The 24638-nt window shown below is 41.3% G+C and overlaps 1 protein-coding gene across 2 annotated transcripts in view; it reads right to left on the bottom strand.

Annotated features, from left to right (window-relative positions):
* Nucleotides 1-24638, bottom strand: part of dhx36 (DEAH (Asp-Glu-Ala-His) box polypeptide 36) — a 170587-nt gene that overhangs the window by 124800 nt on the left and 21149 nt on the right. For both annotated transcript variants that reach the window (XM_056478445.1, XM_056478446.1), the window contains exons 3-5: nt 24618-24638; nt 24455-24493; nt 24119-24289 (exon numbers count right to left, since the gene is read on the bottom strand). The exon at nt 24618-24638 is cut by the window's right edge and continues 217 nt beyond it. In XM_056478445.1, the coding sequence (XP_056334420.1) occupies nt 24119-24289; nt 24455-24493; nt 24618-24638 (231 nt within the window). The remainder of the gene's footprint in view (nt 1-24118; nt 24290-24454; nt 24494-24617) is intronic.

Below are 24638 nucleotides of genomic sequence, written 5' to 3'. Positions count from 1 at the left end.
GATGTTCCAATACCCTTTTTCCCTTCCCGATACTGATTCCATACCTGAGCCCAGGGAATCAACCAAAAGGAAATACTAAACCAATACCTGAGTGGGTATCTGTAGAAACAGTTGTTATAATTTTAGCCTTGTTTAAATTGACAGATTAATTTATGGTGTGCTTCGACTTATCCATTAATAAATATTACAAATGCATACAGCAAACTAGAGTAAAGTTTTACAATATAACTGTATAAAAACAGTGCAAAAAGATATAAAAAATGAATATGAATACTATAGAAAAATAACATCTTTGTATCTTAAAATTCAGAAACTTTTTCAGGCAATTCACCTTTTGCATTTTTTTTTTGCAGCAGTACTTTATGCTCAATCTAAATATACCCTAATGGATTCACACATCTCAGTATTTTAAAGTGCAACCCTTAAGTAGTAAAATAAAATAAATGAACTTAACAATATATGTGTTTCCGCTTAGATGCTTATTTCGGTAAATTTGCTTAACCGCTAACTGATCAGATTAATATTAAATGATAATTTAATACATAAAAAAAATAAATAGTTGTGCCTATTTTGTGTCTGACACATCAAATCGGCCTAATGCATTTTAAAATATTGATTTTATTTAATATGTGAACAACAGCATAGAACATTATAAAGTCTTCACACACTGCGTTTCCAACAGCATAGAAAAAAATAATAAACTAATAAAAAGAATAAAATAAAAAGGCATGCCCTAAGTATTTTCTTTTCAGTTAAATTACAAATTGAGATCACAAAACGAAAACACTGACTGAATCCTTTTTAAGAACCAGCATGCTGTTTATTTCCAATCATGTTTCTTTTTGGTTTTTGTTTCATTCAAATAAAAATAGCAGGCTACCTCAAATTGTTTCCTCTACAGAAGATAGACATTTAATTAAGCTCCTCTCTAATTCTTATATCACAGCATCTGTCAACATTTTTAATAGAAGTCTTTATTTTAAAGATTATGTCTTGACATCTGATTTTACCTCAGTGCTTGTTGATTTTGGTTGCACTGTCCTCAGTAGCACAGAAATATCAGTATATCAATATAGCCTTTGCTGAAAGGCTGGTTATATCTTACCAGCAATGAGGTATAATAAGTTATTAGAGATTTTAAAGAAAATTTTTAAGAAGGAAATATAGCCTAAACTTCACACAACAGATTCTATCATTATCATAACGTATAGAATGCCCTTAAACAGTGTAGCCCGTAGTCTAGTTGATGGCAAAGAATTAAGTTTTTTTTATTAAGATTGTTCATATGTCAAATGAAGCTCTGTTCTTTACAGAAGCTTTAAACAGATGTGTGCTGTGGCCGCAGTGATGAGAGACAATAAGGCACATCTTGACTTAAGTATAGGCTAGGCTACTATAGCAAATAATAATTTTGTTTTTTTAACATGTAGCCAAGGATTGAATTACTTCGCATACATTTAATAGTTTATAAAGCTATAAAATGATAGTCTCAGTTGGTGTGGAGTATCATAAGCATAAATCATTTAAGTCAATCAGCATTTGTTTGATTTGTTGATTAGGCTATGCAGGCTATTTAGAAATGGATTTTATAAAGACAATTAATAACTGTAATTCTCCAAATGAAAAAAAGTTTAGTTATTTGTTGATTGTATTATGATGGTGCCGTGTGGAGCGCACTCAGAGCATTGAAAATCCCAATGCTTTGACTTGTTTTAGAGCAGAGCACATTTCAGAAGTTTTGCATTAGGGGCTTCTTTCTCCACTTGCGCAAATACACGAAGGGGTTTATGATGCTGATCCAGGACAGAGGCAACCACCAATAGCGTTGGTTTGGCATCAACTTGTCTGTGTCAAACTGTGACAAGTCTTTTCACTTGATGTCAGATGGGCTACATTTATTTAAGGGCATTCGATGCGACAGTGTAAGGATCTGTTGATGTCAAACTTAGGTTTCCTTTTAATATTAAGATATTTCCTCTGTAATACTACTTTTATCCCTCATCACCGGTAAAATAACCAGCCTTTGTATTTCATGTATTTAAATGTAGATTTTCCTGCCAGCTTGATGCAGGCAAATAAAATTGTGGCCTTTATTTAATTAATGTTACTTATCACTCAAATACACGAAGGGGTTTATGATGCAGATCCAGGACAGAGGCAACCACCAATAGCGTTGGTTTGGCATCAACTTGTCTGTGTCAACTGTGACAAGTCTTTCACTCTTTTCATTATGCTGCTTTTATCAAAATACATCTGTAGGCACTTGTGGTTGCACATATTATAATATCCCTGAGTTAACAAATAGCCCTATGTGTTGCAAAAAATAATAATAATACATTTTAATTGTTTAACTGATACCATAAATTGGTTAAAAATGCATCCTTTTAGTTAACGGTTAAACAATTAATATGAACATCTCTAGTTTCCCTTCTCACCCCCATATTTGAACACATTTGTTAAATAGAGTGATGGGACTATAATGTCACTTTGTAGGCAAACCAGCAGTCAGCATCACACTGGTTGCCTTGACAAAAAGCCAATAGGCAAATGTAACTTATGTGGAAATTTAAAAACAATGCATTAAATGTTTCAAACAATCACTGTTTTACTCAAATGAGTCGAAGATAATAAATCGTCACTTTGCAAATCTTCTTGCCTCAATCTTGTTTCTCTTTCTCACTTTTACAGGAATTACATGAAGAATCATTGGTGACTGAGATTGAATGCAGTGCGAAAACGTCCATGTCAGGGAAAGAAACAGTAAGTGAATTTAATTTTCTTCTTGATGCAAACCATGTTAGAACCTCAAATCAGAAAAGATTGGCACAGTATGGAAAATGCTAATAAAAAAGAAAGTACTGATTACTAAATTTACTTTGATTTGTATTGCATTGCAGATAATCCAACAGACATTATTTAATGTGTTAATAAACTTGTATTCCAATTTTGGTTCTTGCAACATATTTCAAAAAGTTTGTGATGGGAGTTTAGGGCTGTCATCAGGTAAAAAAGTTAAATTATGATGTGATGTGAAACGGGTGATGTCAACAGGTGAGAAAGGATACGGGTCTGGGACTGGCCTGTCTACAGTCCCCACCTGTCTCCAATGCAGAATGTGTGGTGCACCCTACTGTTGCCCACTTTGATTTGTTTGCAGGAAGAATGGTACAAAATTACACATGAAACACTTCATCACTTGCTGTCTCCAGTCCCTAAACATTTTTAAAGTGTTGTAAAAAAGAATGGCAACATACACTATTTTTATTAGCAATTTCCTTACTGTCAAACTGTTTCTGATTTGTGGTTGTAGAAGGAGGGTTGATTTATCATTTTAGGCTGTTTTACCTGGGCCGTTTTCTCAAAAATGTTGTTGTGATGACTCTCTTTGAGTAAAATATACACCTCTCTATTAATTAATAATAATAACTAGTGTATTGGGGGATGGGCTTGATATGGACATATCATGGCAATGAATGAATGTGGTTTGAAACACTTCCACATCAGGTAAGGAGAAAGTAAGTGAATTTAATTTCCTTCTTGATATGAGCAGACTTTCTATCCAAAACTGCAAATATATCTTATTGCAAACAAAATAATTTCCTCTTAGACAATGACAATGTTCGATGTAGAAGGGTTAAGTGCTATTTTAGGCTGTTTGTGCTGGGCTGTTATCTTAACTTTGTTGCGATAACTCTCTTTGAGTAAAATAGACCTCTTTCTGTTAGGGATGTCAATTTCCACAAAATCCTGTGATCCATGATCATTTAAATTATTAATTAATCACCACTCCATAAACATAATAGATAAAGTTTTGAATGTTTTGAAATATTAAACAAATCACCCTAGCCTTTTCCATTTGGAGACTTATAGTAATTAATAGCTTAGTCCGTATAAACAGTCCGTTTATAAAATACATAATTAATGAACGTTTTAATGAAGAATAAAACCAATATGCAATATGCTCTTTGCATAACGATCACTGCGAAATAAGCTAAGTGCTCATTTTATATATAAACTATAAATAAAAAAAAAAAAAAAGAAATGAAGTAATGGAACATTATCTGTAAAAAATCTAAATTTATATACAGTAGTAGGCTAGGGTAAATAAAGGTGCCTTAAAGCTTCTGCGAAGAACAGACTATATATGATAGGTGACACAATCTCAAACACTTGGTGCTTGATGTCAGATAGGCTACATTTATTTAAGGGCATTCGATGCGACAGTGATAGGATCTGTTGATGTCAAACTTAGGTTTCCTTTTAAATATTAAGATATTTCCTCTGTAATACTACTTTTATCCCTCATCACCTGTAAATAACCCAGCCTTTGTATTTCATGTATTTTAAATGTAGATTTTCCTGCCAGCTTGATGCAGGCAAATAAAATTGTGGCCTTTATTTAATTAATCTTACTTATCACTCTTTCACCTGAACTCGCCATAAGTAAGTTGGAGAAATGAAAACACATCAGCATAGATAAAAATTCAGATGCTTAAGACATAATCTGTAAATAATGACTTTGTTAGTTTTAAAGTTGTAGCAAATACAAGACAGCGGTTTGGGATAACCAATTGCAGCGGAGCATTAATTAAATCCTTATTTTTCAGAGAGTGAAACAAATCATCCACTGCACAGTTGTGCAACAGGCACAAACATAAATGTACACTTCATATATTTTTTTTTGGAAAATAATGTATTTTTTGTTGTTCTATTATCTAAAAAATAATGACATGAATAACTTTGTGGTGAAGTGATTCAAAGAAGTACTGCTATTCAGACCCAAAACACAAACTTTTTGTTAAATAAATAAAATATTAAAAAATTTAAAGCGAAACATTCACAGTTTCAGGAAGCCTATATAAACAGTTTTCACTGTTAATGACAAAATCATCCTTTGCGCTGGTCAGTTTCAATAATTTAACTATAATAATTTAACATTTAATTAAGTAATTTGAAAGAGCAGGACAAGCTTTACAAGCTATTCAGAGCACTGAACGTGTTCACAGATTACCTAGGAAGAACAAACTCGGTCTGAAGGATGAGAGAACTCAGAAACTCAATTCCATTTCGTGCCAGTCTGTCAGATGAAATTGCTTAAAACACCATAATATTTTAGAGAAACTAGTTAAAGTTTGCATAACCAATAATTGATCTTATCCACCCGTGACCCACTCATAATTAAACATCATATAGCCTACTTTTTGATTTCCTGACCTGCAAATTAACAGCAGCACCCGCAGATATAACCGAGATCCACTTAAAACAGGGTTTTATGCGTCCCCCACATATCATAAACTGCACACACTTGATTATTTATTGTGTAAAGTCGTGGACGCTTGTCTTGCAGCGCAAATCATAACTTATCCTTTAATGTCCATGCTTAATTGGTCATCGATAAGGTCTGTTGATTAAACTGATTACTGACAATCGATCATTGAGTAACTGTTAGCATCCCCTACTCCTCTATTAATTTATAATAACTAGTTTATTGGGGAATGGGTATGACATGGTCATGTAATGTAAGGACAGTTTGGCCTTGTGAGGACCCCCATAGTTTAACACATTTGATAAGTACTGATTGGTCTGTTATATGTTCACTTTATTGTGTATTACGGGATGGGCGTGACATGGACATGAATTGTGAGGAAAATTTGGCCTTGTGAGGACCCCCATATTTTACACAGTTGATGAATAGAGTTTGGTTGGTTATGTGTTGGCTCATTTTACATCTGGCACTAAGATTTTTGTCATTCATGTACAAAGTGTTTTAGTATTAATTTGACATTTTAGCGTCAATAAGGTTTATCTGATGTGTGCACTTTTTAGCCTGGACATGCTTTTAATTCAATAATAACTGCAGTGACTTTCAGGCTGTGAAAAGGAAGTATTCAGCTAGTTTTTAATTACGAAGGCATATAATTTCCTGATTATTATTATTATTATTTTTTTTTTTTTTACTTTACAAATTGATGCTTTTATATAAAAGTTGTGGTATGTCTAGCATGTAAATTGGATTTTAATAAAAACTCTCCCTCTGTACAGTGTCACCATGAAGTACACAGTGCTGTTTTTTCCAGTTTGGATTTGTGCAATGATTGATTGTAGCGGTCCCATGTCAAGTAGAAAGTGGCTGACTTCAACTTGCAAATGTAAGTATCTATGTCACAAATAATTAGCATAGAAATGTATGTGTCATCATTTTTTTAGTCTGTGTTCTTCAGTACAATATGGATTTCTCCTATAATTTCTAGGTATTTTTTAATAGTGTTTTTTTTCCCATCAATTCACTATTTGAAAGCCATATCCATTTTTTCACATTTGTTGTTTTAAGTAAATAAAAGATTATATTAACGAATAAATTAATGTAAAATTGATCCTAACAGTACTAGGATTAAAGAACATAATTTAATTTCAAGATAAATTAAATTCAGTATTATAACATGCATTCATTTTATTATGCAAGGCAAAAAACAACACATTTAGTATAGTTGTATATTGTGCTATGTAAATAAAATATTTTACAGCACAGCAAACACTATAGATTAGATAAAACATATAAGAAATAAAGACTTGAAATATATCAGTCTGTGTGGAATGAATGTATACATTATACAAGTTCCACTGCTTGAATAGAATTAATGAAATAAATCAACTTTTTGAAGATATTCTAATTATATGACCAGCACCTATATTTAGCTGAAGAAATACACCAGTTAGGCAGCACTAGGGAACTGTGCTCTTATTAGGTAGGATAAAGAAAGCCTGCACTCTGACTGTAAAATAAGTCTTTATAGTTTTTTTTTACATTGTCAGTAAAAATATGTATTTCTGTAAATTTGTGTTTATTTGTTGCAGACACCAACTCAAGGACAGTTATTATAAAAAACATGGAGCAGACTGAAGTGAATGCAGCCATGAAACATTTTAAAGGGACACCTCACCACAAAAGCAGAGTGTGATCAATGCAAGATAGCAGAAGACCATGTTCTTAAAGAAAGAAGAATTTAAGTGACTTTGTGAGGAACAGAGGTTTGCAGATAAATAAAAGAAATGTTGGAGTGCATTTCAACAAAGAAAAGCAAAAACTGTGCTTTTAAACGGTTAGTTCATCTAAAAAATAAAATTAGCCCATCGTTTATTCACCCTTACGCAATCCTAGCTGTATATGACATTCTTCGTTCAGACGAACACATTAAGAGTTATTTAAAATTTTCTCTGGGCACTTAAATACTATAATAGATGTGAAGTGTGGGCCTTTTTGGAACGCTGAATAAAGTACAAATGTCCATCTTCAAACCTTTCCAATACGTGTCATGTCTTTTGAAGCGGATCGATAGGTTTGTAACAAATATTTATTTTTTATGACTTATGAACTCCAGTTGCTACTTACGTGTTGGCGACAGAGTCAGATGAACCTAAACAAATCAAAGAATAAATTGAAGATGTCCCAAACTCAGCCAACTTGACTTTTCGCGAACAAGCATACAGACATTAGCTATGTTCCTATCCAAAAATGCAGATGAACTTTATCCGCAAAACTGGATTAACGCATTAAAGACATGCAAATAAAGCAGCGTTTCCATCCAACGAGTCAAAGCAAACGAAATCGTCACTTCCTGATTAACTGGCGCCAAATATCAACAGTAAAAACTGAATTTGCTGTAGTAAGAGAAGCTGCGTCAATCTTTTCTTCATCCAATAAATGACACGGAGCACAGACGCTCTTGATTCATTAATAATATAATAACACTAATACTTAAACGGTAAGGTGTTTTAGAATGACCAAAACAACAATTCAGATGGTTTAAAGTGTGCTGCTGGTTTCTCCATTTACGCACATTTTCATCAGCACATGATCTCTTATAACAAAATCACATGACCTTTTTTAATGCGCATACTGGAATTTGTGTGGTAAAAGTGTTTCCATCGTAGTTTATGCGCATCTTTTCTTATTGAATAAAAAGTTTATCCTGCTCAGTTATGCGCATTTGTTTTTTCATGCACATTTTTTAAATTTATGCGCATTATGGTGTTTCCATCAACTGTTTTTTATCCACCTATGCAAAATGTGCATAAAATAGGTGGATGGAATCATAGCTAATGACAGATTCAAAAAATCCATTGATCTGCTTCAAAAGACACATTAACCTCCTGGACGCGTATGGGATAGTTCCACGACAGATATTTGTGCTTTTTCAAGGTTAAAAAAGGGGTCACAATTCACTACTAATATAATGTTTGAAAGTGCCCAGAAAAAATTCTAAATAACTCTTATTGTATTCATCTGAAAGAAGAATGTCATGTACACCGAGGATGACATTAAGTTGAGTAAATCAATTTTCATTTTTGGTTGAACTAACCCTTTAAGGGGCAGAACCCTTAAAATGTTGTCATAGAGTTGTTGTTTTTTTAAAAGCCTTGTTGAATAAATGCATTTGAGACAGTGATTTGATGTTACTGATCTATATATCTATCTACCTATCTCTCTCTGTCTGTCTGTCTATTAGCTAGTCCAGTTAAACACTGATTGTCTTCATAATCCAGTGTTAGGAAAGTGTGTTGGTGTGTATGAGTAAAGTCCAGTTAAACACTAATTGTCCTCACAATCCAGTGCTAGTAAAGTGTGTTGGTGTGTATGAGTGAAGTCCAGTTAAACACCAGTTGTCCTCACAATCCAGTGTTAGTAATGTGTGTTGTTGTGTATGAGTGAAGTCCAGTTAAACACAAGTTGTCCTCACAATCCAGTGTTAGTAATGTGTGTTGGTGTGTATGAGTAAAGTCCAGTTAAACACCAGTTGTCCTCACAATCCAGTGTTAGTAATGTGTGTTGGTGTGTATGAGTAAAGTCCAGTTAAACACCAGTTGTCCTCATAATCCAGTGTTGTTAGTGTGTGTGTGTGTGTGTAACACTCATGGCTGCCCTCATAATGCATGATTAAATCCAAAACGCCCACTTTTGCCATGTCCCCACATTGTTGTAGGATGTCAGGTCTTAATATTTCCAGACTCTTTCACAATAATTAAATTCTGAGTAGACAGAATTATTCACCATGCAATATGGAGAAGATTCATATTTCTTACTAATCTGTGAGACAAAGGAAATGTGGGTCCCTATATACCATGATGGTACTTATTTGGGAAAAAAGTCCACCCGTACCAGTATGTATGTGTGTGTGTGTGTGTGTGTGTGTGTGTGTGTGTGTGTGTGTGTGTGTGTGTGTGTGTGTGTGTGTGTCTGCTGCGCTGTGTGTGTGCACGAGTGTATCTGTGTGTGTGTGCATGAACTTTGTAACAACATTGTGTGTGACTCATCGTTAAGTTGACTCATCTTAACACAACAAATGCATCAAATACTAATTGGTAAAGTTCTTGCTGTAGTATTTCTCACAAACACTACGTGAAATCTGCTTCCTTTATGTCTGTTTGTTGTCTGACGCAGCCGAGGGAGGACATTAAGGCACACTGAAAAGCACGTAGAAACGGTAGGCGGGGAGGACTTGCCTTAAAGGTGCAGTACAACAAAACAGCCTCCGGGTGCAAAAATGTATAAAATAGAATCTTATAAAAGGTATAATAAAAAAATCTGATGGGTGTTTTGAGCTGAAACTTTACAGACACATCCTGGAGACACAAAAGACTCATATTAAATCTGAAAAAGGGGTAACCTAGGTGCTCTTTAACTCAACAGTGAAACATCAAACATTGTTACATTTGTGTACAATTAAAAACTGTATATAGTCAATCAAAGAACTTAAACAAATAAAAAACTGCAACAAATATTTGTTTGGGCCAGAACTATAAAACGAAATGTAAAAAAATAAATTGTAATAGTTTTGCTTAAGTTGCACACTAGTTTTATCAAGTATAAATATCAGTATAATGCACCCTAAAATACATGAATGATACTCCTCATAGAGCTTGAAAAGCAAACAGTTCTTTAGGATCTATATAATTTGTCAAATAAAGAGTTGCAGGTTACAGAAACAGCATGGGAGGAAGTTGCTGCAGGCCTTGGTTCAGATGAAAAGTAAAAATATAAAGTATTTTTGTAGACAGATAGGTAACTAGATAGAATAGACAGGGATGGATTGATCTGTGCAACAGCCAATCCGCTGTGTGCTGCAGACGCAAAAGGCAAAAGCCTGCATGCCACTTCTGCTCTCCATACGCATGCGTGAAACAGGCGTGACTCTTAACTGTTTTGACACATCGATGTTGCACGCTCACACAGATCCAAAAATGGGAGTTTGTGACTGGGTCAGCCCAATGCAAATCAAGAAAAGATCTAATGGACTGCAGATTACAACACATGGGCCGGTCTATCTGAAAAAAAAGTCTTACTTTCAGAGGGTCACAGATCACAGCATTGTCAATTAATTAGGCAGAAAAAAATACAGGCTGCTAAGTGTTTTATGGGCCAATCAGATCATAAGAAGATAATCAGCCTGGCTCAAAAAGTATGTCAGCCCAGCAGGAAACTGCCCAGTCTGCCAGATGGCTAGTCCGCACCTGCACACATGGAATGTACATGTAATACTAGCACAGATGAAGTACAGCGTTAACTGTCTAACGAGCGAATTGATCTCTCTAATCTCATTAAGTTGGCTGATGTCATCAGTGCCTCATTAACTTACACAGTGAATAATAAAAGTACCCCAGCAAACAAACCTAATAATAAACTATAAAACATATATCAAATATTATATTATGATGTATTATTATTATTATTCGTCTTACTTGAAACCATGCTCTTCGGCTCATCATTGATTTGAAAATAGTTTGAGCGTTGGCGGTAAAATTCAAAAACCTTGCGCTTGCTTCGCTCTGTTGATGCCGCGTGCGGCTGGGTTTCTTTTTTCTTTATTTTGGAGAATACTGTAGGGAGTCAACAAATCCTTCCAGAACTGAACAAGTCACACACCATATTTTCCTTGGTGCCTACATGTCTGAGCTTTGATTTCATTTGATTTTCATTTTTAAACAAACCACAGGCACCCAGCAAAAGCTTATCCACAGGATGACTTGCCAGTCATGATCACAAGTGCTTACTAATTAACTTGACATCTTAAAACAACAAAAAGAGGCTCTACACTCAAATACCCCCAAACAGGTTTTTGAGATTGGTCAGCAAGTCCTTTTGGTCCACGCCTGCGAGGGGGATACACATTTCACAGATCAAAAAGCTTCCAAAGTTTAAATGGACATTCAGTTAAAACTGTGTTTATTTGAGTAATGTATGCTTGTTTTAAGTTTCTGTGGGTTTTTGTGTGTACATACTCCATGTGTTTAATGTAACTGTTATGGATAGTTAATGAGTTATAGCCATTGGTGGTGGATGAAGTCTACAGAATGTTTGTGAATATTTCATGTCTGGGTTAGGGTATTTGGGTATTGATTGAAAGCTAGGAAAGTTTCAAATGCAGTGGTTTATATAAAGAAACCATACTATGAAAAGTGTCCATGTTACAAAACTTTATTTTAATAACTTCCAATCAAAGGCAGGTAACACATGGCACTCACACAATGTGCCAAACCAGCCTCCTAGAAGAGGGAATGGGGTGAGCCCACCCCACAGCTTCTCTGATTGGACAATCACTGTGTAGGGCTGACCAATACCCAAAGCCTATAAATCTTTGAACAAGGAAATTTCTTGGTTGTCTTTGCCGATGATCTGCCCAGTATTCCCCGTGTCCTTGCTCATATTATCGGCCCTGTTGGTTTAGTTGGACTACGTCAAATAAACGTATTACTTGCATATTGGATCCTTCTCTGTATCCTTATTTAATTGTCACAGGAAATAGTATTATAAAGTATTTGGATACAATAATATTAATCAAATCGTGCAAACAGAGCATTTTTTTTGGGTGAGTGAAAGCATCAGAACTACCCTATTTTCTGTTATCCTGTCCTGCACGTAAAAAAAAATAGTTCTATGTCCTCAAACAATGTTTATGTTTTTATATGACATGATAAATTTTAAAAATAAATTTTAAATGTACAGCTTTTAGTGGATAGTTTTAGTGGATAGCTTCTGAGTGCAACAACATTTAGGCTATAGCCTTTATTTTATTACTTGCTCTTATGTCCTTAAACACTTAACAGTTTCCTTCACTTAAATAACAGAACAATATGCACCATCCTTAAATTATTCTCTTAAATGAAGAGCAATTACCTATTAAGTGTCATATAGCCTAGGGAAAAATCAATATGTTTTAGGTCTCTCCAAAGCATTTGGGCTAAATGTTGATGGCGTCTATCAAAACAAGAATGTTATAAAATACATTTCATACAGAGTTATTACCAGAAAATTTCTGTGGTTTTATATTATGGATGGTGAGCTGGGTCATCCCTCTGTTAGTGGCGAGACCACTCGATGCCAACAGTCGGTCGGCAAGTAAACAAATGTAATGGATGAAAATACATAGGCCTATGCGTTTAGACATAAAATGTAATGCTAAACAGTAAGATGTCATTTGTTTGTTTTGGTTGTCTTCATTTGAATCATTTCGTGATGATGCGATGGTGTGCTTTATCTGCCTGCCTGATTCTCGCTGAACTGGGCAGGTTGTGTGATGTTTGATTCGGGGGACATTCTGGGAGCGAGGTTTGCTTGACACACTGTGAGCTACTAGCCCAACAGTGGACACGCGACATGATTTCGGCCCCACTGCTCATTCTCCCAGGCAATGATTTCATGATAAAAGCCCTGGCTCGCACTGGCCCGACAGCGGAAACGTGACTACTTTTGTGTAAATTAAGAACTAGACCCTCAAATGCCTGTGAAGATTTCTGCATATGCTGATGATGTTACAGTTCTAGTCAAAGATCATGGTGATGTTCAGATTTTAAAAGATGCAATAGAACAATATGGTAAAGCATCATCAGCAAGGATGAACTGGAGTAATATTAACGCTCTATGGTGTGGTCAAGTTACTAATGGTGCTATGCTCCCGGGTAGTGTGCTGTGGGGGAGAAAGGGTTTTAAATATCTAGGGTTATTTTATACACTGATGATTTTATAAAACAAAATTGGGAGGGACTTGTGAAGAAAGTATGTGTGAGGTTGTCTCGCTGGAGATGGTTGCTACTCCAACTATCCTATGGGGGAAGAGTGTTGATTTGCAATAAATTGGTGGCCTCATCCCTTTGGCAAACAATTATGATTTTAGAGGCCCCCAAGGATCTGGTGGCAAGGATCCAAAAGCAACTGGTAGACTGGTCAGGACAACATTAGCTGAGGGCATCAGATCTATATTTGCCAATCCAAGAAGGCGGACAAGGACTTGTGGATATTGAGAGTTGAAGCTTTTCGACGGCAGACAGCTCAGATGTTGCTGTTTGGGAAGGTCTTGAAGAAAGCAGGCAACATGGGTCTGGACTATCAGTTATTTTTGATGGGCACACAGCTGAATTTATCTGGTCTAAGAACTTTTTACAGATCATTGTTGAGAACATGGTCACTATTTAAGGTTCCAAGAGAACTCAGAAGTGTACAGGGCTTCTGGTCAAAGAGGAACCACTCCTTTTTATATCTGTTATTGACATGGACATTTTGTAAATCTAATTTTCTCTCAAAAAAGCTTTGTGGTCTGCAAAGATCACTTAAAATTGGACATTTATTTTCTGAGAGACAATGAATACACGCTGAGGCCTTAGCCTTAAAATTGGGTATGAGATCAGTTCTGGTGGCCTAGAGACTGTTGACTGAAATACAGAATTTACCAGTGGACATTAGACTGAATCCGAAGGAAGATGCTTCTGAAGATACTTATTTCCCAGAGAAAGTACTCGGGAATTAAGTCAGTTGTGGGTCACCAGCGGCACCGCTTCAGAACGGGGGTTGTTAAAGTTCAGAGCGTTGCAAAGTTGACCGGTCGCCCCCTCACATCCCGGCCTGAGAGACTGATCGATCAAAGGTTGTGCCTTTTTGGGCTCAGACGATGGGCCACACCGCCTGGAGGTCCTGACCCCCATCACCAGTTATCAATGACCTGCCATCGAGGTTTCGATAACAGTGATTTAGTGGACTTGAGCGCCTGAATGGGTTTTCAAAAACTGATCTTTGGCTCGGCCCCCCAGCCCGCCCTGAAGCCCTGTCCCCCGCAGGGCTTCAAAGAGTTGGTGATGGGGGGTCTTGGGTCCTTCTGCTGGCTGCGGGTGAGCCCCTGCCTGCCTGCCTGCCCCGGTCTGTCGGTTTGAGTGTGTCGGTGCTTTGTGAGGCTATGGTCCTCCCCGCTGCTTGGTCTTGGGTCCTGCTGGCTGCGGGTCAGCGGGTGAGCCCCCGGCCGGCGGAAAAGGACAGCGGTTTTGGTCCACCAATGGCAGCAAAATGGCGTGAAGGGCACCAACAGCAGTGAGCCCCCGGCCGCTCGGAAAAGTCCAGCGGTTTTGACAAGTGGTTTGGTCCACCAGTGGCAGCAAAATGGCATGAGGGGCACCAACAGCGGTGAGCCCCCAGCCGCGCGGAAAAGGACAGCGGTTTTAACAAGTGGTTTGGTCCACCAGTGGCAGCAAAAACCCCGTTTTAATCTGTCATGGTGGTGCACTACCTATGGGGGTCACCAACGACACGAGAGTCCGGCGCATGCAAGTCAGTGTTACCAGGCTTAATAGTGGGGTGCCCGGACCCTGCTGGTGAACGGGTCCGTGGGGTGGGGGTGTCCTCCGGAGTGCGTAGCCCGGGGCGGGGGGAGTGTGGAGGCATGGGGGCATCCCCCTTCTCTCGCGTTCTCCGGCCGGCTCGCCTCCACCCTAACCCCCCATGCTGGAGTTGTCGGGGGTGGGGGCTTGGGGCATGTGGGACTTGGGGGCTTAGGGTATGTGGGGCTTGGGGCTTAGGGAATGTGGGGCTTGGGGCTTAGGGTATGTGGGGCTTGGGGCTTAGGGTATGTAGGGCTTGGGGCTTAGGTTTGAAATCGTGGACTTAGGTTCTGAGCATGTAACTACGTGCTATTGCCTTCCACAACTTGACCGATGGGAAATGTTGGGGGGGGGGGGGGTCGCTGTGGCAATTCCAGAGCTAATACATGCCAACGAGCACCGACCTGAACCGTCCTTCTCACCACACGACGCAGGGGGCAGGTCCCGGGAATGTGCGCAATTATCAGATCCAAAACCCATGTGGGTGTGCGGCCGGCGGAGAGGGGGGGGTTGCCTCGCACCTTCCTGCCGCCGTCCACCCCTGGACTCGCATTGGTGACTCTAGATAACCTCAGGCCACTCGCGCGGCCCCCGCGGCGGTGACAGTTCATTTGAATGTCTACCCTATCAACTTTTGATAATAGGTCAGTCGCCTACCACAGTGACCACTGGTAACGGGGAATCAGGGTTCGAATCCGGAGAGGGAGCCTGAGAAATGGCTACCACATCCAAGGAAGGCAGCAGTCGCGCAAATTACCCATTTCCAACACGGAGAGTTAGTGCCGAAAAATAACAGTGCAATCAGAGTTCGAATCCGGAGAGGGAGCCTGAGAAATGGCTACCACATCCAAGGAAGGCAGCAGTCGCGCAAATTACCCATTTCCAACACGGAGAGTTAGTGCCGAAAAATAACAGTGCAATCAGAGTTCGAATCCGGAGAGGGAGCCTGAGAAATGGCTACCACATCCAAGGAAGGCAGCAGTCGCGCCAATGACCCATTTCCAACACGGAGAGGTAGTGCCAAAAAATAACAGTGCAGGTCTCTTTCTGAGGCTTTGCAATTGGAATGAGCACATCTCAAACCCATGGGCGCGAACGCATTGGAGGGCAAGTCTGGTGCCAGCAGCCGCGGTAATTCCAGCTCCAATAGCGTATGCTAAAGTTGCTGCAGTTAAAAAAGCTCGTAGTTGGCTCTCGAGGACTAGAACCGGCGATGCCGCCGTGAGGCGAACAACTGCCGGGTCTGGACCCCTAGTCCTCTCGGTCCCCCCCGGATGCTCTTGATTGGGTGTCCTCGGCCTGGCGCAAAAAAGCAGGGCCAACGCTTCGCCTAATTGTATACCCCAGCTAGGAATAATGTAATATAACCCCGGTTCTATTTTCTGTGGGTTTCCGGAACCCGAGGCCATGATCAAGAGAGACGGACGGAGGCATTTGTATTGCGCTGACAGAGGTGAAATTCTTGAACCGACGCAAGATGAACCATAGCGAAAGCGTTTGCCAAGAACGTTTCTATTAATCAAGTTTGAAAGTCAGAGATTCGAAGACGATCGCGTCGTAGTTTTGACCATAAACGATGCCGACCCGCGATCCGACGGCATTTTTATTCCCATGCCCCGCCGGGCAGCCTTGCGGGAAACCACGAGTACCTGGGCTCTGGGGGGAATATGGTTGCAAAGCTGAAACTTAAAGGAATTGACGGAAGGGCATCACCAAGAATGGAGCCTGCGGCTTAATTTGACTCAACACGGGAAACCTCACCCGGCCCGAACACGGAAAGGATTGAAAGATTGATGGCTCTTTCTCGATTCTGTGGGTGGTGGTGCATGGATGTTCGTGGTTGTTGGAGCGATTTGTCTGGTTTATTCGGATAACGAACGAGACTCTAGCATGTTAGACATAGCCCTTAGATGTCCGGGGCTGCACGCGCGCCACAATGGGCACATCAATGTGTGCCTACCCTGCGCCGAAAGGTGCGGGTAACCCGTTGGACCCCGCCCGTCAGGGGACCGGGATCCCAGTAAGCGCAGGTCATCAACTTGCGTTGATTAAGTCCCTACCCTTTGTACACACCGCCCGTCGCTACTACCGATTGAGCGGCGCAGTAACGTTGTCGGCTCGGTCTCGTGTGGGGCTCCCTGATCGATCACGCCCGTCGATGTTTTTTTTTTTTTTCCCACTCCCTGAACGTCCTCTGTCTCTGACCACATACCTATAATATACAACTCTTAGCGGTGGATCACTCGGCTCGTGCGTCGATGAAGAACGAAACTAGCTGCAAAAACTAATGTGAATTGCAGGACACACATTGATCATCTACCTTATCGACACACCATAATCGAACGCACATTGCGAGCCTGGGGTCATCCTGGAGCAACGTCTGTCTGAGGGTCTCCTTGCTATCAATCGGGAAGGGCAGACTTTGGCACCCGCCCGTGACTGGAGCTTTGCAGGCTCCCCATGTTGGTGCCTTCGTTCTACCAACTGCAGACCGCCCGACCACCCGTCCGTGCGTGGCGTCTGGCTCTTACTCGAGTGGCTGCCGGTGAGGACTGTTCTGACCGCTGCTGTGTGTGGGGAAAAGCCGCGCCGCGTCCCGACCCGGTGGTGCAAGGAACCCGCGAGTGCCTGCCTCGTGCTGGTCGGCTGCCCTTAGATGGACTACGACCTCAGCTCAGACGAGAAGACGCACTGAATTTAAGCATATTACTTAGCGGAAGAAAAGAAACCCACCGGGATTCCCTCAGTAGCGGTGAGCGAAGAGGGAAGAGCCCAGCGCCGAATCCCCGCCAGGGATGTGAGGGAAATGTGGCATACGGAAGACCGTTCTCTCTCTGCACGGGACGGGGGGGCCTGTCTTTTTGCCGGAGGCTTAGCCCGTGGACAGTGTGAGGCCGGTATCGGCCCCCTGCCGTGCTCAGTTACGGTCTTCCCGGAGTCGGGTTGTTTGGGAATGCACCGATAGCGAACAAGTACCGTGAGGGAAAGTTGAAAAGAACTTCGAAATGAGAGTTCAACAGGGCGTGAAACCGTTGAGAGGTAAACGGGTGGAATCACATCACGTCAACACCCGCCGAGGGCCTTCACGATGCTTTTTTTAAATTAAGCAGTCGGATACCCCTGGACCGCGACAGTTCTAAGCTGGCTGCCGTCTTGACAGCCGAGGCGCTGCGCCGGGGAGGCCGACCGCTCATGCCATCTCCCTCCCCCGAGGAGATTAGACGATGGACGGAGGTACCGATGCGGGCCGTAGCCAGGGAGACCCGCGAGAAGGGCCCTGCGCACGTCCAGAGTCACCGTCGCACATCGCTGCGCATCCCCCCCGCACATTCTCGACCCTCGGCACGGCGAGACAGACACCTCCCACCACCCGCAACACCCACCCCCGAGCCCACGAACCACCCAGTCTCCCCCACCCGAAGGCGGGGGACGACCAGATGGATGCGAGCAAGAGGCAGGTGACAGGGGGGGGACTAAGGGTCGCACGACGCGGTCCAGAGACGGGAACGGGAGGGGGGGCGCCGCAGCACGGCCGCCCCCCCAGCCGCGCCGCTGGCCCAGCCTTGCTTCGCTCCTCAGTCCGACCGACGCAGCCCCTAGAGCCAATCCTTATCCCAAAGTTACGGATCTGACTTGCCGACTTCTCTTACGCCGCCTTGTTCCAACACGTCAGAGGATTTTCCTTTGGCTTTGCCCTGCCCAGATATAGTTCACCATCTTTCGGGTACCAGCGCACGTGCTCTAGCTCCACCTCCCCGATGGAACGGGCGAGACGGGCCGGTGGTGCGCTCCCCGCCAGGGCAAGGGGATCCCACCTGGGCCGGCGCGTGCTGGCCTTCACCTTCATTGCGCCGTGGGGACTCGAGGGCACCCTCTGACTCGCGCACGCGCTAGACTCCTTGGTCCGTGTTTCAAGACGGGGCGGGTGGGTGACCAGCGTCACCACGGACCTCGGGCGCTTATTCGTACGTGGGCCTGTCCCCGTCCTGAGGGGCGCGGTCGGAAACGGACTGAGGACAGTACTTTCCGGTCGACACACGTGTCGGAAGCGAATGGCCTCGTCCCTCCGAGTCAGAGAGAGTGCGCAGAAGACACTGCCCGCGGACCGGGGCCCCGAGCCACCTTCGCTGCCGAACCGGAGCTGGTCGCGGTGCAACGTCGACGGAGGAAGTGCGCCCGGCGGCGGCTGAGCCCTCGCCCTGGCACTGGTACCCCTCCCTGAGGAGGGGGGGGGGGGGGGGATTCGAGCGCACCGGACGGGCCGACCCACACGGCCGGGTTGAATCCTCCGGGTGGACCGTGCGGACCCCACCCGATCAGGGAGCCCCAGAGGAGACCAAGCCGACGACCTCACTGCGCCGCTCAATCGGTAGTAGCGACGGGCGGTGTGTACAAAGGGTAGGGACTTAATCAACGCAAGTTGATGACCTGCGCTTACTGGGAATCCCGGTCCCCTGACCCCTGCCCAGTGCTCTGAATGTCAAAGTGAAGAAATTCAACAAAGCGCGGGTAAACGGCGGGAGTAAATAACCAATGACACCGGAATCGATATCCCGACGCTTACAGTGAACCCTGACTCCAAATCCCAACTGCAGCCTAGTGCTATGAATGTCAAAGTGAAGAAATTCAAAGAAGTGCCGGGTTCTCACCTGGTTTAGCCCACAGCAAGTGCCGCAATGGGTCTCCCACTCGTCAACTCTTCGGTATCGCTGGTGCGAGTCCCAGTGTGCAACACCAAATTGCATCAAACTCAGAAGGCAGAGAGCGTGTGTGCCGCTTGTGTGTCGACAGCATAGGCTCTGTGTGTATGATCTGTGACGGCGTTTACAGCGATTTATCTCAACATTTAAAAAAAGACACACGCGATCGCTAATACAAGCTAGAGGCGGCTTTTGCTCTCACTGGCCTCGGGCAGGGTCGACTTAAACCGAATGCTGTGCCCCGTGGTTGGATGTTTCAAAAGACCAGCGCGGATGGACCGGCATCTGAAATCTCACGCGGAACTGTTACCCCTACATCGTAAGGAGGCTGAAAAAAAACGCAAACGACGTTAGGTGGTCCGTCAGTTGGATAAGCTGAGAGCGAGTGACCTGCTGGTGGCGGTGGTTAGTTGTTTATCAAGCGACGAGGGTTTGCTGACCGGCGATGTGCCTAGAGCTTCATTGTGGCGGGAGGTCGAGTATTTGACTGCTGAAGTGAATTCCTTGAAGCTGTCGTTATCGACCATGGCCCGCAAATTCCCGTGAAAGCTATTCCTTCAGCCCCTCGGGCATGGGTATCGCTACTCGGGCGTTTCTCTATGGTTGAATCAATGCGGCATCAATATGTCAAACATGTCGCTCAATTCGTGGATTACGCTGCAGAAACACCACCAGCCACCTCCCGCCTATCCCGGTCTGATTTCCATTAGTTGCGATCGCTAGTGAGGGGTATGCGTCGCAAGGTTGTAGCGTATGAGATGGACCTCAAACGTGGGAAGGAGGCCCAACTTGTATCCAAATCAGACCTGCTTCAATGTCTCGATGTGGCGGGCAAACAAATACCACATCTCCTTGGTAGGTGGTGGAGGTGGTGGTGATGAGCATCAATGTACATACCCCCCCCCCCCCCACACACACACACACACACACACCCACACCCTCGCTGTGCTTTTCTAAACAGATACTTTGTCTAGATCTCCCAATCTCCCAGTACAAGGGTCCAATGGAACTTTTATGGTTACCTATTGGGTTATTTGATCTCCGTCTCCGGTCACCGATGTGGAGTCTTCCAGAATTTACTGATGCAAGAGGTGGTTGATGCCAGACGGTCATCAGACGGCTCTGCGGTGGTAATCGACGTGAGTAGCGAGCCATCCCACTTGGTTGGGATTTCGGGCGTTTTCTCATGCGTTGTTTTTCACAGTTCTGAGACTTCGGGCCGATATTACGCGTTACATCTAAGCCCCGATCAAGCTATGTTCAGGCTCTGATGAATGACGGAGACCCAGTGAGCGCCGAGTCCCAACGGGTGAGTACCGCAGTGTTTGGTCCCGATTTGAGTACACTGACGTTGGGTAACATGTTCTCTCTCCCTGCTCTAGGTTTCCAGCAAGTTTAGGGGGCCCAAACGAACTGGTGAGGAGCAGCGGTCAGGCTTAAAGGCCAAAAGAAGGCTTGTATCCATTGCTTCTTCTAATGATTAAATCCAATAAAAATGTTTTAATGAAATGAACGAACACCTCCGTCATTTTGTCCACCAGCGGGGGCTTGAGACGCAGCGGTCCGGATCAGAGCGTCCTCGGCCCAGGTATTGTAACGGGAAACTGACGTGCTGTCCTGGTTCAGAACCTAAGACGCGGCGGAGCGGATGACTAGAGTCTAACGCTAAGGGCATAGTGTCCCGTGGCAGGCGTTGGGATGCCAGTGTCCAGATAACACAGTCCGGCTCCCCTGATATCCTAAAGCTAAAGCTGGCTTCTTGTCCTGTGCATGGCGTTATGATGCCACTATCCAGATGTAAAGTGTGTCGGCAGCGGCGTAAACACAAATCGTTGCGGCCTTCGAGTTTTGGCTCTTAACTTCTGAGAGTACGTTTTTTTTTTTTTTTTTTTTTTACAGGAGAATGGCCGGAAACAAAAGTGGACTTCTCTCTTTCAGAACAATTCGGCGAAGTCTATTTGGAGATGCAGGGAAAAAACTCTGTATATTCTATGTGTAAGCGTGGTGCATTTCCAGATGCTTGAAAACCTGAAAGAATCTAGGTGGCAGACTCTCTTTGGTACAAACACTTCCCCCAAAGTTTGCTGGAGGACCCTGTACAAACCACCCATTGAAAAAAGGTCTGGAGACCTTCAGTGGAAGTGCAAGGTATAATAGCCACAAACAGACACAGAGCACACCTTAGGTGAGGGAGGGGTGTATTTTCTTCAATGGTGGAAGAAACAGCGCTTCACTTATTTTTTTAATAGCTTTAGATTACAATTTTTCCTTTGAAAGGATACTGTGAAATGTTGGGGAAGGTTTTTACACCCAGTCTTTTTTTTTTTTATTTATGGGCCTAAATAGAAAAATATGGACAGACGCACACACTGTCAGTTTAAAACTAGATTAAAGACACATCTCTTCGCATTAGCATACACAAAACACAAATGCTTTTGAAATCCATATCCTCTAAAGGGTTGTTATTGGTATTTATTTTTCATAAAGTAACAGACTTTTTATAGCAGATAACTTACATTCAAGCACATTCAAGGCAGCATCATAATGAGAAATGTAATTCATTGTTGTTATTTTCATCATCATTAATATTCTATAATTATTAGCCATACATTTTGGAATTATTGTACACAAATATCAATGTCATCTCAGATAGCCGTTTCTGGTTTTTGTTAGTCCTAATTGATGTTGTTTTAAAATACAATAAATCCTTAAAATACAATTTGCAATGGTGCTCATTCATTTTTGGTGGGTGCTCCTAAATTTCTTTTTCATGCTCCTAAATATTTTAAGTTGAGAGCACCAGTGCTACCAAGTAAAAAAGTTAATTTTGAGCCCTGATATATATTTTATTGTATGTAAAATAACATATATTATCATTTGTCGCTAAATGACGTTCAGTGCTCAGCCATCAAGAAGGGGCGTGATTTCACTTGCATGATGATGTACATGACAGATATGCGCTGCCAACGCTCAGCAGTTAGTTAAGCTCCGTCGCAGAAAGTTTTAGCTACAAAATGAGTGCCCTGAATACAGATGTGAATGAACAAGCTTCCACAAGGAAGAATGCAGACAAATTAGTTGAGTGAGGAAGACTAATGCAGTGGTGTGGAAGTGGTTCGGCTTTTTAAGTTGTGATGAATGTATAGTTTCGGTGCTCTGCAAAATGTGTTAGAGAGTGGTGCTGACTAGCATCGGGAACACATCAAATCTGTTCCACCATTTGAAGCAGTTCCACCCGATAAAACATACTGAGAGTCAGAAGATGAGGCATCATTAAAAAGTTAAAACCAACCACCCCGACACCGAAACAAGCGGTGTCATAAGAGAAGGCAATGAAGCAAACACAGATGCTGAGGTGCCGTGTAGGATTTAAATCAAACTTCGCTTATCAATACATACATAAAACACGTGCATACACACCTATACTATTAAATGTTTAAAACATGTATGAAACTTGCACATTTACATACATACATACATACATACATACATACATGCATACATACATACATATATATATATATATATATATAGTATATATATATATATATATATATATATATATATATATATATATATATATATATATATATATATATATATATATATATATATATACACACACACACACACACACACACACACACACACACATATATATATATATATATATATATATATATATATATATATATATATATAAACTTGATACATGCATACACCTACATACACACGCACGTACAAATAATCTCGATCCTTGCATATAATCGATCCTCTCATAAACACCCAAATTAACACTCACATTATACAAATAAACCCGCTGCATGCTGGCATATAGCACTCGCTCAAATGTACAAAATAAAATTCACAAATATATTTATCAGGAATTACGTTATTGTAAAGCTTTTGAAAAAGAACGAATGCGATTAGAGGTATTAAATCTGTTAAATAATGAAAATGTGTTATATAAAATAATATAAAATATTAGTCTATATATAAATAGACTATATAAAATATATAAGAAATATTTTATGTTAAACCTTTAATTTAATTATGTAATTATACACAAATATAAATAGACTTTTATAAAATAAGCTTTTATTTATATACGCTGAGAGTTTTATTTATTTGATAGTTTACTTCACATTTCGTGTTTGTAAAGGCTAAATACAAAAAGTAAACATTATTTTTTTGGTACGGTTTTTATTTGAAAAAATTTATAAGAGCCTGGATGTTATTATAGACTTTGCAAATTCAGTTTGCAGTTCGTTCCGCTGTGGCAACCTCTGAAATAGAGACTAAGCCGAAAGAAAGTGAATGAATGAATGAATGTACTTTAGGCAGTACATTGAAACTGACAATGCCTGAAGAGAGGTGTTTGATATTGAGCCTTTTGAGGAATGTAATTTGAATGTGGTAAAGTGCAGAACAAGTAGCTCATAAGAAGAAGCGTGAGGACTGTCAAGTCCCCATTTATAACTTTGGCAACCATAAGAGACATCCTTCAAAATGAAAAACATTTAAAAAATGTTATCAGCCCAACTTTTGAGGTGCAGCCACATATTTACAAATAAAAACTGGATGAATACTATTTCCTCCTATCACAATTAATGCTGGGGAAATAATAACAATAATAACCATAATAATAATAATAATAATAATAATATTGTTATTATTAAATAAAGATTTTTTTTTCAAAAATATACTATTATTACATATATAGCCAATCCTTACCCAAATATTTATTAAATTTCTTAAGAACAGTGTCTTGTACTTACAGATATGGCACTGATACGCCGTGGCTGTGTGCAAACCACTCTGCAGAGAGAGCCCAGGCCCCTCTGGATGAAATCATCAAGGATGAACTGGGTGACCTGTGTAGTTTTACCACAGCCGGTCTCTCCACTGATTACCAGTACCCGGTTAGCACTGATCAGCCTAAGCAACTCCTACAAGATGACAAAAAACAAAAAGGCCGTGAGAAAAATTACACTGACTCTGTAATCAGCCAATTAAAATTTTTATTCTATGTAGACAAAAGATTAAACTAATTTGACACATCATGCACATGTACAGTGAATTCATAAACAACAATTAGAAAATGTGACATTTACCTCTCTCATCCCATAAGAAGGTAACTTCTTCCTGAATTTCTGGGGGGGGGGGAATGCTGCACTTAAGTCAAAATGTTGTCAAAAGCTTTTTTTTTTCTTTTTGAAAAAAATTATAGCTTATGGAAAAAAATAAATAAAAATAAAATAAAAAATCAAGACTCACCAACATTTCAATGTATGCAGC

Source organism: Danio aesculapii, chromosome 18 (assembly GCF_903798145.1).
Source record: "Danio aesculapii chromosome 18, fDanAes4.1, whole genome shotgun sequence".
Classification (NCBI taxonomy): Eukaryota; Metazoa; Chordata; class Actinopteri; order Cypriniformes; family Danionidae; genus Danio; species Danio aesculapii.
The sequence above is the reverse complement of the archived record's forward strand: the minus strand, read 5'-3'. Positions and strand labels throughout refer to the sequence as shown.